This window comes from Sus scrofa, chromosome 6 (genome assembly GCF_000003025.6).
Source record: "Sus scrofa isolate TJ Tabasco breed Duroc chromosome 6, Sscrofa11.1, whole genome shotgun sequence".
NCBI lineage: Eukaryota > Metazoa > Chordata > Mammalia > Artiodactyla > Suidae > Sus > Sus scrofa.
This window is the reverse complement of record NC_010448.4, coordinates 159432704-159450729: the sequence shown is the minus strand read 5'-3', so window position 1 is coordinate 159450729 and position 18026 is coordinate 159432704. Positions and strand designations below refer to the sequence as shown.

Below are 18026 nucleotides of genomic sequence, written 5' to 3'. Positions count from 1 at the left end.
GTGTGGCACAGTGGATTAAGAATCCAACTGCAGCAGCTCGGGTTACTGTGGAGGCATGGGTTTGATCCCACCGTGGGTTAGAGAATCTGGCATTGCTGCAGCTGTGGAGTAGGTTGTCAGCTACAGCTTGGATCAATCCCTGGCCCAGGAACTTCCATATGTCATGGGTGTGGGAATTAAAAAAAATAAAAAGTGAGCAGATTTTGATGGGAGGCAGAGCTATTTTTGTCTGTACTTGTTGGTATTTTCTCATTGCCACCTTCTTCAAGCCTGGGATGTATGGTACAAGGAAAAAGCCCAGGGATTCCACAATATTCTTTGTGTTCCAACATCCCTAGCCGGTCTACTTTCCACCACTTCTTTTTTTTTTTTTTTTTTTTTTTAGGGCCACACCCATGGCATATGGAGGTTCCCAGGCTAGGGGTAAAATCAGACCTGCAGCTGCCAGCCTATGTCACAGCCATAGCAACTCGGGATCCAAGCCACGTCTGTGGCCTACACCACAGCTCATGGCAACATCTGATCCTTAACCCACTAGAGCAAGGGCAGGGATCAAATGCACACCCTCAGTTGCTTGTCGAATTCATTTCCACTGCGCCACAACGAAAACTCCCTGCTTTCTCTTTACTTTTCAGAGTCATCTAGTCTCATTTCCCGTCTCTCTCCATTTGCATACTTAAATCTCTGCAACTGCTCCATGTTCTCATTCTTATCTAGGTCTTTCCCTGTGTTCTTTCTCCCCCTTTACCAGGGAAACACCATAGAGTTCTCTCTAGCTGCTTCTTATGTTCAAGAAGTGTATACAACTACTTATCATTTTCTTTTATTTTTTTAATTTTTAAAATTATAGTTGATTTACACTGTTGTGTCAATTTGTGCTATAAAGTGACCCTGTCATACACACACACACACACACATGCATTCTTTTTCTCATATTATCTTCCATCATGTTTTATCACAAGAGATGAGTTATAGTTCCCCGTGCTGTACAGTAGGAAGAACTACTTGTCGTTTTCTGATTATGTGATGGGCTTTCACATCTTTAAGGCTTGGGGTTTTGTTTGTTTGTTTGTTTGTTTTAATCGAGGTATAATCAACATATAATGTATTAGTTTCAGGTATACAAATACCTGAAAATATTTGTAAAATATTTGTAAAATAAAGATTTTCCGTATGTATTCTAAGGCTTTATTTACACGTTTTATTCTTCCTTTAATTCCCCTCACCTTCCTTCTCCATCTTTGAACTTTCCCTTCATCTTTGAAGGACTTAATCAAAGGTCACCTCTTCCGTGGACTCTCTTCCATTTCTCCAGGTGTGGAGGGTCACTTCCTTCTCTTTGCTTCCATAATACTCTGTGCTTGGCTCTGGTGTTCCAGTGGCTAGAACTAGACACGTAGCCCCATCCAAGAATGGGCTGGGAAAGGTCATTGCCCATGCATCCGGGAAAGCAAAGAGAACCAGATGTTAGTGAGTTTCAGAAATGTCTCCCACAATCCTGATTCTGACGTGTGCTATTTCTGTGATCGTGAAAGGCCACTTTTTTGAACCCCAGTTTACTCTTCTATAAATCGTAGATAGTCGTGCTCGTATCTTACTGAATTATCATGTCTATTAAGTGAAATAGTGTTACATGGGAGTGCTTTGGAGATGTGAAGTCTGCTGGAAATCATCGCTATCCTTTAACCATTTTTTTTGAAGTTAAAATGCTGCTTATTTTTCCTCCAGGTCTCCTGAATGATGGAACCGTAGGTATTTTTAGGGGCAACCAGATGCGCTTGAAGAGAGCTTGCATTCGCAAAGCCAAGATCTCTGCTGTTGCTTTCCGGAAAGCCTTCTGCCACCACAAGTTGGTGGAACTTGACGCCACGGGTGTGAATGCTGACATCACGATTACAGACATCATCAGCGGGCTTGGCAGTAACAAGTGGATCCAACAGAATCTCCAGTGCCTAGTGCTGAACTCATTAACTCTCTCCCTTGAAGACCCTTATGAGCGGTGCTTTAGCCGGCTTTCCGGCCTCCGAGCATTAAGCATCACCAACGTCCTCTTTTACAATGAAGACCTGGCCGAAGTTGCCTCGTTGCCCAGATTAGAGAGCCTGGATATTTCTAACACCTCTATCACTGACATCACAGCTCTGCTAGCCTGCAAAGACAGACTCAAGTCTCTAACCATGCATCACTTGAAATGTTTAAAAATGACAACTACCCAGATATTGGATGTTGTTCGGGAACTAAAACATCTGAATCATCTTGATATTTCAGATGACAAACAGTTTACATCAGACATAGCCCTTCGATTACTAGAACAGAAGGACATCCTGCCCAACCTCGTCTCCCTGGATGTTTCCGGGAGGAAGCATGTGACAGATAAAGCTGTTGAAGCCTTTATACAACAACGGCCCAGCATGCAGTTTGTAGGTTTGCTGGCCACTGATGCTGGCTACTCTGAGTTCCTCACAGGCGAAGGACATTTGAAGGTTAGACTTTAAAAATGTGTTCCTTTATGGAGTTCCCGTCGTGGTGCAGTGGTTAACGAATCCGACTAGGAACCATGAGGTTGTGGGTTCGGTCCCTGCCCTTGCTCAGTGGGTTAACCATCCGGCATTGCGGTGAGCTGTGGTGTAGGTTGCAGACGCGGCTCGGATCCCGTATTGCTGTGGCTCTGGTGTAGGCCGGTGGCTACAGCTCCGATTTGACCCCTAGCCTGGGTACCTCCATATGCTGCGGGAGCGGCCCAAGAAATAGCAAAAAAAAAAAAAAAAAAAATTGTGTTCCTTTATCAAGCTGACCAGTGTTTTAGTTGCATAAGACTCCATTAAGATGAATGCGTAATAATATATGGAACACAGTCATGAAACAGGACATTATATAGTGGAAAGACCTTGCTTTAGAGAGTCCTAATTAAAATCCTGGCTTACCTGTTCTGTGATCCAGAGTAAGCTATGATATAATTTTTTTGAACTTAAATTTCTTTATTTATAAAATAGGTATCATTCCTACCTTATGAAATTCTTCTGATGATTAATAATTATATACATAAAATGCAGGTCATGTCATGTGCCCTCCCTCGATAAATGATTGTTCTCATGTATGTTGATAATGTTTAGCTATTTTGAACCACATAAATATATCATTTCTAATGGATCACTTGAAAGAAACTAGGGATGCTCCGTGTTGAATTGAATATCTAATGGGAGAGCAGGTTCTCCAAGGAGATCTCTATTATAGAAATGGTAAAATTTTCCTTTTCTTAAGGTTTTTCATGCCTAATAGTTTAAATTCTGTTGGACTTGGTACAGTTTGGGATTCAAAGATGAAAAAGATATAGAATCTGCCTCCAGGAGCCTAATAGGAATACTGATGTTGTGATCACAAATAACTGTGTAGCCAAGATCAGTATAGTTTCTATAAGAGAGTATGAGAAATTTTTTCTAGCTGGAGAATTTGGGGCTTGATAGAGGATGGTATCTGAATCAGACCTTGAATGCTACAGAATTGTAACAAATTAAGGAAAACTAGTATTTTTCTCAACACATCATATCCTATACATGCTTTATAGTGTATATATTAATATCTATAGATAGGTATTAACTCCATTTTATAGATGAGAGACAGACTCATAGAAATTATGTGATTTACAATTATTAGTTAGAAGCAACATTTGGATCTATATCAATCTAATTGCAGAGCCCAATTTTTTTTCCCCCTACTACCTACACCTCTTAAGCAGACGCATCCTTTGATCCTACCTGGGGCAGAGTTAGGGATGGTCTAGAAGTGAGTATTGTGACCAAATGGCAGGTTATCTTTTTTGAGCAAACCATTATTTTATTTATTTATTCTTTAAATTAATGTATAATTGATTTACACTGTTAGTTTCTGGTGTACAACAAAATGATTTGGTTTTATATATATATATAAAAACTATAAATAATATATAATATTATATATTATATATAAATATATTTTTATATATTTTTATATATATATACTATATATATATATATATATAGTTTTTCATGTTCTTTTGCCATTATGCTTTATTACAGGATATTGAATGTAGTTCCCTGTGCTATACAGTAGGACCGTATTGTTTATTTTATATACAGTAGTTTGTATCTGTTAATCCCGAACTCTTAAAACTCTTAATTTTCTAGTCCTTCCCCTAACCCCTTTCTCCTTTGGTAACCATAAGTATGTCTTCTTTGTCTGCGAGTCTGTTTCTGTTTGATAAACAAGTTCGTTTGTATCATATTTTAGATTCCACATGTAGGTGATACCATATGGTATTTGTCTTTCTCTGTCTGACTGACTTTACTTAGTGTGATAATCTCTAGTTGCATCCATGTTGCTGCAAATGGCAATATTTCATTCTTTTTTGTGGCTGAGTGGTATTCCATTGTGTATATATACCACATTTTCTTTATCCATTTATCTGTTGATGAACATTTAAGTTGCTTCCATGTCTTGGCTATTGTAAATAGTGCTGCAGTGAACACAGGGGTACGTGTATCTTTTTGAATTGTAGTTTTGTCTCCATATGTGCCCAGGAATGGGATTGCTGGAGCATATGGTAACTCTATTTTTAGTTTTTAAAGGAACTTCCAAACTGTTTTCCTTAGAGGCTGCACCAATTTATATTCCCGCCAACAGTGTAGGAGGGTTCCCTTTTTTGAGCAGCCATTATTGATCTCAAAAAGGGAGAAGGAAACGTTAATTATAAACATCTTAAAACTTTTCAGTTCTTAGATTATTTGTAAATTTAGACTTTAAAAAATAGAAAGTAGAAAATTAGAGTCACTCTTTTTTATTCATTCAATAAATATTTTATCAAGTGCCTCTGTGCATTATGCAGTGTGATAGACATGGGGATTAGATGATGATGCCAGACAAGCATGATCTTGCCCTCATGGAGCTTGTAATTTCGTGAGGGAGTCAGACAGTCAAGTATCATGTGTGTGTGCTTTAAATATACATGTTTATATATCATATATATTAGTATATAATAGACATAATAGACACATGTACACATATACATGTATATGCCCTAAACTGCATAGTGCTAAGAATCTAGGAGATACACAATACTATATTTGACAATATTTAAGAGTGAGACTTGGAGGAGTTCCCGTCGTGGCTCAGTGGTTAACGAATTCGACTAAGAATCATGAGGTTGGGGCTTTGATCCCTGGCCTTGCTCAGTGGGTTGGGGATCCAGCATTGCGGCATTGCCGTGAGCTGTGGTGTAGGTTGCAGACGCGGCCCAGATCCCATGTTGCTGTGGCTGTGGTGTAGGCTGACAGCTGTAGCTCCCATTTGACCCCTAGTTTAGGAACTTCCATATGCCAAGGGTGTGGCCCTAGAAAAGACAAAAAGACAAAAAAAAAAAAGAGAGAGAGAGAGACTTGGAGTTCCTTTTGTAGTACAGCGGAAACAAATCTGACTAGTGTCCATGAGGTTATGGGTTCGATCTCTGGCCTCGTTCAGTGGGATCCAGCGTTACTGAGAGCTGACATGTAGGTCACAGATGCAGCTGGGATCCTGCGTTGCTGTGGCTGTGGCGTAGGCTGACAGCTGTAGCTCCCATTTGACCCCTAGTTTGGGAACTTCCATATGCCACTGGTGCGGCCCTAAAAAACAAAACAAACAGAGAGACTCTACTTCATTTAAGCCTTCTCTGAGGACTTAATACATGAATGAAGATCTTATGGATGAGTAGCTTGGTAGAGAAAATTTCAGGCAGTGAGAATAACAAATGCAAAAGATGTCTGGGAGGAAGGAGCAAGGTACATCTGAGGAATCGAAAGAAGGCCGAAGGCCGCTGGGCTAGAGGGCTAGAGCTCCACGATGGGAGTCTCCGAGTGATAAGATAAGGCTGGAGAAGTGGGAGCCAGAGCCAGGTTGGTCTAGATCACGTGAGCCAGGTGAGGGCCGCAACAATGTGAGGAACTTAACAACTTGTTATGGAACAAAATAGATCTCTACAGGGCTCGTTGGTGGAGGAGGCATAAAAATGTGTGTTACTCTTGCAGTTTACTTAACTGCCTAACAAATGGGTCAGATAGTAAGGAATTGTAAAAATCAAAGGGGAAGCCATGCCTGTATACTGGGAGTTTAGGAAGGATTTCCCAGAAGAGGTGAGCTTGACCTCTGTCCTGAAGGATGAAAGGACTGTGTCCCTAGTAAACGACACGAAATCATCTTCTCAAGGCAAAAGTCGTCTGTTAGTACAATTTCTGCTGATTGCTCTTAACCACCAACACACCCTAGAGTGAATTAGTCTAAGTTTTTTGGTTTTATTTAAAAAAACTTTTTTTATTTTTTTGCTTTTTAGGGTCACACTGGAAGCATATGGAGGTTCCCAGGCTAAGGGTCAAATCGGAGCTACAGCTGCTGGCCTACACCACAGCCACAGCAACGCAGGATCCGAGCAGCATCTGCCACCTACACCACAGCTCACAGCAACGCCAGATCCTTAACCCACTGAGCCAGGCCAGGGATCGGACCCAAATCCTCATGGATTCTAGTCGGGTTCATTAACCACTGAGCCACAAGGGCCCTACGTCGTGGTTCCTAGTTGGATTCATTTCCGCTGTGCCATGAAGGGAATTCCTATGCTGAGGTTTTTTTTTTTTGGTCTTTTCTAGGACTGCACCCACAGCATACAGAAATTCCTAGGCTAGGAGTCTAATCGGAGCTGTAGCTGCAGCCCTGTGCCACGGTTCACAGCAGTACTGGATCCTTAACCCACTGAGTGAGGTTAGGGGTCAAACACACATCGTCACGGACACTAGTTGAGTTTTTAACAATTTTTTTTTTTTTTGAAGCCCCACAGCATATGGAAGTTCCCAGGCTAGGGGTCGAATTGGAGCCGTAGCTGCCAGCCTACACCACAGCCACTGCAGCAGGGGATCTGAGCTGTACCTGGGATCTATACCACAGATCACAGCAACTCTAGATCCCTGGCCCACTGAGCGAGGCTAGGGATCCAACCTCCATCCTCATGGATACTAGCCAGATTCATTTCTGCTGCACCACAACAGGAACTCCTAGCCTAAGTTTTTTTTGTTTTTTTGTTTTTCTTGGCTTTTTAGGGCCTCATCCACAGCATATGGGGGTTACAGGCTAGGGATAGATTCAGAGCTGTAGCCGCTGGCCTATGCCACAGCCACAGCAACGCAGGATCCGAGCCACATCTCCAACCTGCATCACAGCTCACGGCAACGCCAGATCCTTAACCCCTGATCGAGACCAGGGATGGAGCCCGCAACGTCATGGTTCCTAGTCTGATTCGTTTCTGCTACCCCACGATGGGAACTCCCTAGCCTAAGTTTTTAAATTGCGTCTAGTAGGACATCTGAATTCCACGATGCCTCTGTGAAGAAACAAGTTTGATTTCACTAACAGAACTGTTACTACTTTGAAATCTTGGCTCTAGAAACACCTGCTTCATTTGCTATCCTCTGGTTTCCACCTCTCTCAACACTGAAGCAGTGATTCTCAACCTTGCCTGTAATAAAAATTACCCAGAGTAATTATTTGAGACGGTGGGTATGACAACTAACCATATGAATATACAGGTGTCAAACTATCATGTTTTACACACTGAATGTTTATAATGTGTATGTCAGATATATACGTATAATATTATAAATCTTGATAAAGCTGGAATTTTTCTTTAAAAAAATTATCTAAGGAGCTTGCTCAATTAAATCAGAACCACAGGGAGATGGGACCCAGGCATCGGTATTTTTTAAAGCTCTTTAGCTTTAAAATATGCAGCCAAAGTTGAGAATCATTGTTTTGAAATAATTGAAAAAGGAGTTCCTGCTGTGGCGCGTTTGTGTCTCTGCATCATCAGGATGAAGGTTTGATCCCTGGCCCAGTGCAGTGGCTTAAAGGATCTGGTGTTGCCATTGCTGTGGCATGGGTAGCAGCTGTTGCTTGGATTTGATCCCTGGCCTGGGGCAGCCAAAAATAATAATAATTTTTTAAAATAGAAATTATTAGAACTTTGCCTTTTATTCAACTATACACAAGAATTTACCTTTCTTTTGAATTATTCATTTGACTAGTAATTTGAGAACTGAAAAGTAATAGGTCCTCTTAAGGGGAGAGAGCTGAGATTGTTCCATTTTCTTATTTAGAATTGTCCAGTTTACCAAAGTGGATGAAGAACCACTTTGTCCAAAATCATTGTCCGAGGAGTTCCCGTCGTGGCGCAGTGGTTAACGAATCCGACTAGGAACCATGAGGTTGCGGGTTCCGTCCCTGCCCTTGCTCAGTGGGTTAACGATCCGGCGTTGCCGTGAGCTGTGGTGTAGGTTGCAGACACGGCTCAGATCCCGTGTTGCTATGGCTCTGGCGTAGGCCGATGGCTACAGCTCCGATTGGACCCCTAGCCTGGGAATCTCTATATGCCGCGGAAGCAGCCCAATAAATAGCAAAAAGACAGGAAAAAAAAAAAATCATTGTCCGAAATGATTGTCTTAGTATGGTGATGCTTTATTATTTGATTTATTGAAGTCTAGTTGCTTTACAATGTTTCTTCAGTCTCAGTTGTGCAGCAGAGTGACTCCGTCATACACAGTTCCCTGTGCTGTGCAGTAGGACCCCATTGCCCATCCATTCCAGATGTAACAGTCTGCCTCCGCCAACCCCAAACTCCCCATCCATCCCACTCTCTCTTCCCTCCCCTCTGGCAACCACAAGTCTGCTGTCCATGTCCATGATGTATTTCTGGTTTGTAGATAGGATCATCTGTGCCATATCTTAGATTCCACGTGCTAGTGACATCATGGTATTTTATATCATATGGTATTTCTCTGACGTATTTCACTTAGTATGATAATCTCTAGTTGCAACCATGTTGCTACAAATGGCATTATTTCATTCTATTTTATGGCTGAGTGGTATTCCATTGTGTATATATACCACATATTCTTAATCCGTTCATCTGTCAGTAGACATTCAGGTTGTTGCCATGTCTTGGCTACAGTGAATAGTATTGCAGTGAACATAGGGGTGCGCGTATCTTTTTTTTTTTTCTTTTTCTTCGGTCTTTTTGCCTTTTCTAGGGCCGCTCCCACAGCATATGGAAGTTCCCAGGCTAGGCATCTAATCCGCTGTAGCCACCAGCCCATGCCAGAGCCACAGCCACACCAGATCCGAGCCGCATCTGCGACCTACACCACAGCTCACAGCAACACTGGATCCTTAACCTACTGAGCGAGGACAGGGATCGAACCTGTGTCCTCATGAATACTAGTCATATTTGTTTCTGCTGAGCCATGGAAGGAACTTCACTAAGTGTTTTTAAAAGATGTGTGAGGAGTTCCCATCGTGGCGCAGTGGTTAACGAATCCAACTAGGAACCATGAGGTTGCGGGTTTGATCCCTGGCCTTGCTCAATGGGTCGAGGATCCAGCATTGCCGTGAGCTGTGGTGTAGGTCGCAGATGCGGCTCGGATCTGGTGTGGCTGTGGCTCTGGCGTAGGCCAGTGGCTACAGCTCCGATTCAACCCCTAGCCTGGGAACTTCCATATGCTGTGGGAGCTGATCTAGAAAAGGCAAAAAGACACACACAAAAAAGAGTTTATCACTGGCTAGAGAAGTGTTGATCACTGAAGAAAACATACAAGCAATGAAATCTGGCATAGAATGATTTACATTCCAGTAACAAAAGTTCTTTAATTTTGTATTTCATATAAGATGTTATAAAGCTGTTAGAATCAACCAAATATGGATAAATGAATTCTGACAAAAACAATTGTTAAATGCTTTCCCCCTTACATCTTTTTTTATCTCATATGATAGCTCACTTTCTTTCCAAATCTAAGAAAATCTAAGAAAAATTCAGTGACTCAAAAAGAACTGAATACCTGGAAAATTTTCTTTATTCAATAACTGCTTATATATGTGAATATATAGTTAAGACCAAAGTTTATGTGTATATTATACACAGCTTAAAAAGCATTTTGTAAAGAAACATCCTTTGTTATTCCTACAATCTGACAAACGTTCAGTATGGGCATCTTTGTCACTTGGTAGACATCTCTACTGTAGTCTAATTCTTATTAGAACTTTGTAGCATATCCTATCAGTGGTTGAAATGTCAGTCGTGATGCCTCCCTTCTTTTGCTCAAAGCTGCATATTCCCACCTGAATACTACATGCTCAGGTAAAACATAGTTACTAACATTTTTTAAGTGTTTTTATGTCACCTTCTGTAATGCTACTGCTAAAAAAGGACAATCTTCTAACTTAATATTTTATATCTCTGAATAGCAGGATTGTGGGTTTGGTTTGGTTTTGCCTTTCTTAACCTTATTGTAAAGTAAGACAAAGACTGTAAGTAACAAATACATAACTTATTGAGTGGAAGTAAGGTGAGCACCCTTGAAACCATCACTCAGGCCAATAAACAGAGCTTGCCAGCTACGCTGAAGCTCTTCCCCAGATGTGCCCCATCCAGATCACAGCTCCCTCCCTCCCTCCTGGTAAAGTAATCTCTATCCTGACTTTCATGATAATCATGTCCTTGCTCTTTTCAATAGTCTGTGGCCCAGCAGTTTCTCTTTAGACACTTAGTTAATCTTGCCCATTTTTTTCAAAACGATATGTCATTTGAGTATCTTTTAATTTGTAAAAATTAAATCCCTTTCTTTTCCTTACAATTTGTGTATCGAAGATTCTAGCCCTTTGACTTGTAGAGTTTCCCGCAGTCTGGATTTTTCTTGATTATATGCTTGTGGTGCCTATGTCTCTGACCGTATTTTCTGCAAATTAGTAGCTGGATTTGCAGACATAAACTCATCTTTGGTCGCTTTGGCAGGACCCTTAGGTTTTGTGCTCTTTTATTAAGGAAATACATAATATCTGGTTGTTTTTCTTTCTGTGGTTTGTTCTAGCAGCTGTTGACAATCAGCACCTAGTTCCATGAATTTATTGGGGCTCATGGTGATATTCCAGTAATTTCTTTTTTACTTATTAATTGCATTAATTGGATTATTTTTCTAAAGAACCACTTCCCATTATATTCAACTGATTACCTAATGGCATATGAACGACACTTTAAGATAAGTATATGATGGGAGTTCCCGTCGTGGTGCAGTGGTTAACGAATCTGACTAGGAACCATGAGGTTTCGGGTTCGATTCCTGCCCTTGCTCAGTGGGTTAACGATCCGGCGTTGCCGTGAGCTGTGGCGTAGGTCGCAGACGTGGCTCGGATCCCGCATTGCTGTGGCTCTGGTGTAGGCTGGCGGCTACAGCTCTGATTAGCCCCCTAGCCTGGGAACCTCCCATATGCCGCAGGAGCGGCCCAAGAAATGGCAAAAAGACAAAAAAAAAAAAAAAAGATAAGTATATGAACCTGTATAAATAGGAAATTCCCTAGATAGACTTAATTTTGAACAGAACCTCTTGATGCTGAATGGGAGCATGATACATCTGGGGAAGTTAATTAATACATTTCTTTGATAAGTATTTATTGAGTGCTTATTCTGGGTCGCACACAGTGCTCCCCGTTGGGTACACCAGTGAATAGGCCACCTGGCAGGAGGGTAACGATAATGGTTATGGAGCTGTTTCAGGGAGACCTGATTTAGATTAGTGGGTCAGAGAAGGCTTCTCTAAAGAAATATCATTTAACTTGAATTGGGAAGGATAAACAGAAGTTAGGCAGAGAAAGGGAAGATTTCAGTCAGAGAGGATATTGTATTTAGTAGCCTTTTGCTGGGAAAGAGCTTGGCTTATTGAAAGATCCGGGGAAAAAAATGCCAGTGTAGCTATAACATTGTGAATTAGGGGAGAAGGTTACCTTAAGAGGCAGATAGGAACCTAGTCTTGTGTAATAAGACCTTATTAATAGTGTTATGTATCTTGAGATTTATGTTAGGTCCAGTATAGATCATTTTACCCATAGGCTTATAGTAGGGTCTGAGCCTATCTAAGATACATCTTTTTAACATACGTATACCTTCATAGGGCGACTTTTCTGGATGGGTTAGAAACTAATCATTGCCATTTGTTTCAAGCTTTACATAGCTATCCTGGATGCCATCCATGCATGATGTTTGGATAGAGACAGTTAGAGGGTTGAAAAGAATCCTAAAAGCTCATCTTCTGGCTATGTTCAAAGGTGTCTGGAGAAGCCAATGAAACTCAGATTGCAGAAGCACTGAAGCGGTACAGTGAACGGGCATTCTTTGTCCGGGAAGCTCTGTTTCACCTTTTTAGCCTGACTCATGTGATGGAAAAAACAAAGCCAGAAATTTTAAAGGTAAGAATAAGAAACTGTGTAGACCAACTATAATGGAAAAAATTAAAATCATTAAAAAAAAAAAGAGTAAGAAAATATGAGAAATTTGAAATGACCTTCCTAGACAGATGATGGTTTTGTAAAGAAAATTTGTGAAAACTTGCATTAGTCTTTGGGTTTTTTTTTGTTTGGTTGGTTTGTTTTTTGTTTTGGTAATGGGATTAATGAGGTGTGATTTCAGTTATTAGTTGTAAATGAGAAAGAGAGGAGATAGCTGCATAGTGTTAGTGAAGTTTTAGAGTAGTCTCATTTAACCAGTATAAATGTCTTCCAGCTCATATTTAACTATCTAAAACCAGTAATCAGTGTGATATTTTTTCACCAGCTGTGGTATGGAAATATGACTGGAATCAGGACACTGTTTTATATATTAGAGCCTATACTCCCTATATTGCTTCCATATAGGCGCTTCTTAGAAATGCAGTATTGGGATTTTTACAAGGCACTTTTCCATGCCATTTATGAACCTCTTGTGCTTTTGTAACTAATCCATGTTATTCTCCAATTAAGGTGTTTTAACCAAGACAGCTTTTGAAGGGCAAGAAAGGAAGATTCTTAGTTTGGTTGATTGCTTAGGGCATTGTTTGGCAGAACATGGTCCTCTGTCCATCAGAAATCTGGGATGTTGCGTATTTTAAAAAGCATATTTGGGGCTTCCCTGGTGGCCTAGAGGTTAAGGATCTGGTGCTTTTATGCTGTGGCTCAGGTTCGATACCTAGCCTGAGAACTTCTGCATGCCATAGGCCCAAACAAAGAAGTTTTTTGTTTGTTTGTTTTTTATAGGCAAGAAATAGATTTGTTAAGATAGGAAGCTTCTGAGAGATGCAAGTGGGCAGGCAAGGAAGCTCTGCCCGGAGGATTCAGTGGGCTACAGTCTTATAACCCAAGGGGAGGCGGGCGGAAGGTGGGGGTGAGGGGGAGTATGTGTGGAGAAGATGGCCTCTTCCTCTTTGTTTGAGCAGTAGCTCCTCCTTGGTATCCAGCAAGGGAGTATTTGACCCTATAAGGTCAGATTAGAACTGTCACGGTGCTTATTCAAATCAGCAGGAGGGTGGTCCTAAACTCCTGCTCTTGGCAAAGAAGCTTTTAAAAAGTGTATTTGTGAACCTCACTCCAAGAAATTTAGATTCAGTAGGGCTGAGTGGGGTATAGGAAATCCGCATTTTAAAAATCCCCCAAGATCATCCTTATGCACATTCAGTTTAGAAATCAGTGAGTATAGAACTGTGTTATATTTGGTACTTCATTTAGTGGGCACAGCAATCCCAAGAGATGAGTTTTATCTTCTGTTTTACAGATTATGTACCTGAGGGTGTGTGAAGTTAAGTAACAGTAAGTTAGCAGCAGAGCTAAAAGTGACTTAACCTCCTAGGTTTCTTAAATTTTGAGACTTGAGTGTTTGGATAAGAACTAGCAACATTCAAGACCTAGGATGTTATCCTTAACATCTGTCACCTCCTCTGTTGATACCAGAGGATATTGGCACTTGGTATGTGCGTTATCTTTTTTTGGTTTTGGTTACTGTGAACCTGAGTAACAAAGTACCAGACCTCTAGTCCCATATGAATTATTAGCTCATTCATTCATTCATTCATTCAGAGAATGATGCAGAGAAAAATGTAACTCTTTTAAGGAGTTTTTACTGCAAATGGGAGCAAAGAAAAAAGGTGATAACTGGCTGAGAAAGTGTTGGGGGGGTTGGATGGAGAAAAAATAGCTTATTGTGTTCTGGTATGAATGGTCTAGCACAAATTGTAAAAATGATGTCAAAGCGAGATGGGAGAACAACGGAGGCATTGTCTTTGAGTAGGCAAGAAGGAAAGAATCAAGCATATAAGTAGGGAGGAGTAGCGGAGAGTACCCTTAGAAAGGAACCCAAAAAGATCATTTGTGGTAACAGGCAGGAAGTAAAAATCTGAGTTTTTTGGTTTGTTTTTGTTTTGTTTTGTTTTTTGCTTTTTGGGTGGAATTTGCAGCATATGGAAGTTCGCAGGCTAGGTGTTGGATTCGAGCTACAGCTGCTGGCCTGTGCTACAGCAACAGCAATGCGGGATCCAAGCTGCATCTGTGACCTACACCACAGCCCATGGCAACGCCAGATCCCCGACCCACTGAGTGAGGCCAGGGATTGAACCCGCGTCTTCATGGATACTAGTTGGGTTCGTTTCCGCTGCACCACAAAGGGAACTCCCGAGGACCTGCGTTCTTTCAGGATTGCTTCAGTGGTCCCAGGGTAGTTGGAAGCAAGGTCTTTGTCCAGTAGTGAGCAATAGGGAAGATTTATTGGAGATACAAGGAGAAGGGAAAGGAGAGAAATAGTTACCTAGGCCAGAGGGAAATGAATTAACTTGAGCAGTGTTCTCAGGAACTATATGTTGGGATTTTATTTTATTTATTTATTTATTTATTTATTTTATTTTATTTTATTTTCCCACTCTACAGCAAGGGGATCAAGTTATTTTGGGATTTTAAAGTCAAGTTTGCTACTAGTTTACTCTGTTCAAGTCACTAAGAATTTATTTAGTGCTTGGGTGTAACAGGCACTGAACCAGATTTTGCAAAGACAAAGATGTTTTCCCTGAATAGAAAAGATTCATTAGCTTTCAGAAAAATCTCTGGATATGAACAACTTGACCACCTGGTCAGGAACTAAGTATTGGTGAGTAACTGCTATGTCGTAGGCTCTTTGCACATGAAGATATAAAGGATACTTAAGACATCTTAGAAATGATTAAATATCAACACAGTAATGTTGCTGTATGAAGAGGGCTTGTTATATTTATAAGTTGGTTTAAGAGAACTAATTTTTTTCCAGCTTGTGGTTACTGGGATGAGAAACCACCCTATGAATTTGCCAGTGCAACTTGCTGCAAGCGCCTGTGTATTTAACTTAACCAAGCAGGATCTTGCCGCAGGAATGCCTGTCCGACTCCTGGCTGATGTGACCCATTTGCTACTCAAAGCCATGGAACATTTTCCCAATCACCAGCAGGTATGCATATGGGAATTCCCATTCAAGTAGTCCATTTAGTGTCTCCCACCTATCTTTCACCTCTATATAGTTCATTTTAGTAGACCAAGGCTGGAAATTCAAGGGCCTTTGGAGGCTATGAAGTAATAAACTTGTAGTATGGTTGAGTGCAAGACCATAGAGAAGTGGAAAACTAAAGAATGCATTCCTTGCCTAAAAGTATTTAAATCCAAACATTGAGGGAAATAATGTAAGCCATGCAAATCTCATCTTGCACCTAGACCTTGAGTTTGTGGTAATTTCAGCAAATAGTTACAGGCATAGAGCTTCTGCTCTGAGCCAGGCACTGGCTCCGTGCTCAAGTACTCAATACTCAAATTCCCTCTGTGGCGTAATGGGATGGGTGGCATCTCTGGAGCCCTGGGATGCAGGTTCGATCCCTGGCCCGGTGCAGTGGGTTGAGGATCCGGTGCCGCAGCTGCAGAGTAGGTCCCTGACTGAGGAACTCCAAAAATGAAGTACTCAGTATTCAAGTACTGGGGTAGGCAAATGAATACGACATGGATTTTCTATTTCTAGCAGTATAGGTAGACTGCAAAACCTGTCCTATCCTCAGGACAGAAACTAAAAATGCTGCTTGAATTGTACTTTTAACTTTTAAAATTTAACAATGAGTTGGTAAGTTAGTAAGAAAAAATACTTAGAGGCCCCGAACCAAATAACAGTGGCAACCCAGATTGGTGAGAGGGTCATCGAAGCCAGCTTGCCTCATTGAGGGTATTGTCAAACTAGATGAACTTTTGGCTTTGGTTTTCATAGACCCTGGAAACCAGGTAGACGAAAGACAAAGCAGAACTCACCTAAAGGCCACCAGAAGGGAGGGAGATTAACTGGAGTTATCCTGTTTATTTCTATAACGAACCTGACTAGTATCCATGAAGACTCAGGTTCAATCCCTGGCCTCTCTCAGTGGGCTAAGGATCCAGCATTGCTGTGAGCTGAGGTATAGGTCGCAGACATGGCTCAGATCTGGTGTTGCTGTGGCTGTGTGTGGTGTAGGCCAACAGCTACAGCTCTGATTCGACCCCTACCCTAGGAACTTCCATATGCCACAGGTGTGGCCCTAAAACACGCACACACACACATACATACACACACACGACAAAAAATATGTGCACGTAAACTTGTATGGGTCTAGTAGAAGTCAGTCTTTGAACAGTAGGTGGCATAATAAGGATTGTAAGAAATAAGTGGTATTTTTATAAATTTTTTTTTTTTTAATTTAGAGGCTACCCCTGGTTAAAAGATAACAAAGCAGTATTTTATTCAGTGCTGTTTTTTCTCCCTTTGGTTCTTTAGTTACAGAAGAATTGCCTGCTTTCACTTTGTAGTGACCGGATTCTTCAGGATGTTCCATTTAACAGGCAAGTGATAAGTAGAACTTAAAATGGGGGAAAACGGAATTTTAGAAATAAGTCTTGGGTTATTTCTTGCCAGCTAGAATATTCCTGGTGTACATTTAATCTAGTGGATGGGATTGTGTGTTGCTTTTTGGATGCTAAGTCTACTTTCTCTAATTCAGTGCTTTGACATTCATGACATCAGATTGGCCCCTGTTATCACGGCCCTTTGCTTAAGAATTTATATTGATTATAGCTTTTATTCTAAAACTGAGGCATATAGGAGTTCCCGTCGTGGCGCAGTGGTTAATGAATCCGACTAGAAACCATGAGGTTGCGGGTTCGGTCCCTGCCCTTGCTCAGTGGGTTAACGATCCGGCGTTGCCGTGAGCTGTGGTGTAGGTTGCAGAGGCGGCTCGGATCCCGCGTTGCTGTGGCTCTGGCGTAGGCCGGTGGCTACAGCTCCGATTCAACCCCTAGCCTGGGAACCTCCATATGCCGCGGGAGCGGCCCAAGAAATAGCAACAACAACAACAACAACAACAACAAAAAAAAAAAAAAAAAACTGAGGCATATAGAAATTCAGTGTCTTGCACATGCTTTTGTGACTACGAACTGCAAGGCTAGAAAGACTCAAATCTTCTAGTTCTAGGTCCAGTGTTCTTTTCTCTGTATCATACCTCTTGTTATTGTTAATTGATATTGAATTGTAGAAGAAACTTGAAAGCAGAGGTTAGGTGAAATTATATAGCTGGATTCCAGTAAGTATAAAGGGTTTCCTTACTTTCTAAGATGTGATTTCGGAGCTAAAAAGGTGATTTTTTTTTTCATTTTTCTATTTTAAAATATAATTTTTTAGTGATGGTATTTTGAAAAATTTATACCTTGCGATTTAATGAGAAACACATTTATCAAGCAATAATGTTACTGTGATTTACTTCTATTTAGATAGCAGTACACTGTTATTTGACATGGCTCAAGATTGGGGTGTTCCATTTACTGTTGGAAATAAAAAAGTTTGGGTAAAAATAAAATTACATATATCTCATGTAAATTACTAATTTTATTTTATAAATATGTTGAGCATCTGTATTGAGCACATGAAGTCATAGATAGGAAAGACATATTCTACTAAAGAAAATTGTAAACTACCGCAGAAGTTGGCAAGCTTTTTCTACAAGGAGCAGATATTAAATATTTTATGTGTGTGAGCCATAGGGTCTCTGTTATACCTACTTCACTCTACCATGGTACCTCCAAAGCAACCATAGACACTTTACAAACAAATACATTCCAATTAAACTTTAGAGAATGGGCAGCTGGGCCCA

The 18026-nt window shown here is 40.9% G+C and overlaps 1 protein-coding gene across 1 annotated transcript in view; it reads left to right on the top strand.

Annotated features, from left to right (window-relative positions):
- ZYG11B (zyg-11 family member B, cell cycle regulator) overlaps nt 1–18026 on the top strand; it is a 72697-nt gene that overhangs the window by 29888 nt on the left and 24783 nt on the right. Inside the window, exons 3-6 of the mRNA XM_021096631.1 lie at nt 1729–2483; nt 12148–12288; nt 15143–15319; nt 16658–16722. Of these exons, the coding sequence (XP_020952290.1) occupies nt 1729–2483; nt 12148–12288; nt 15143–15319; nt 16658–16722 (1138 nt within the window). The remainder of the gene's footprint in view (nt 1–1728; nt 2484–12147; nt 12289–15142; nt 15320–16657; nt 16723–18026) is intronic.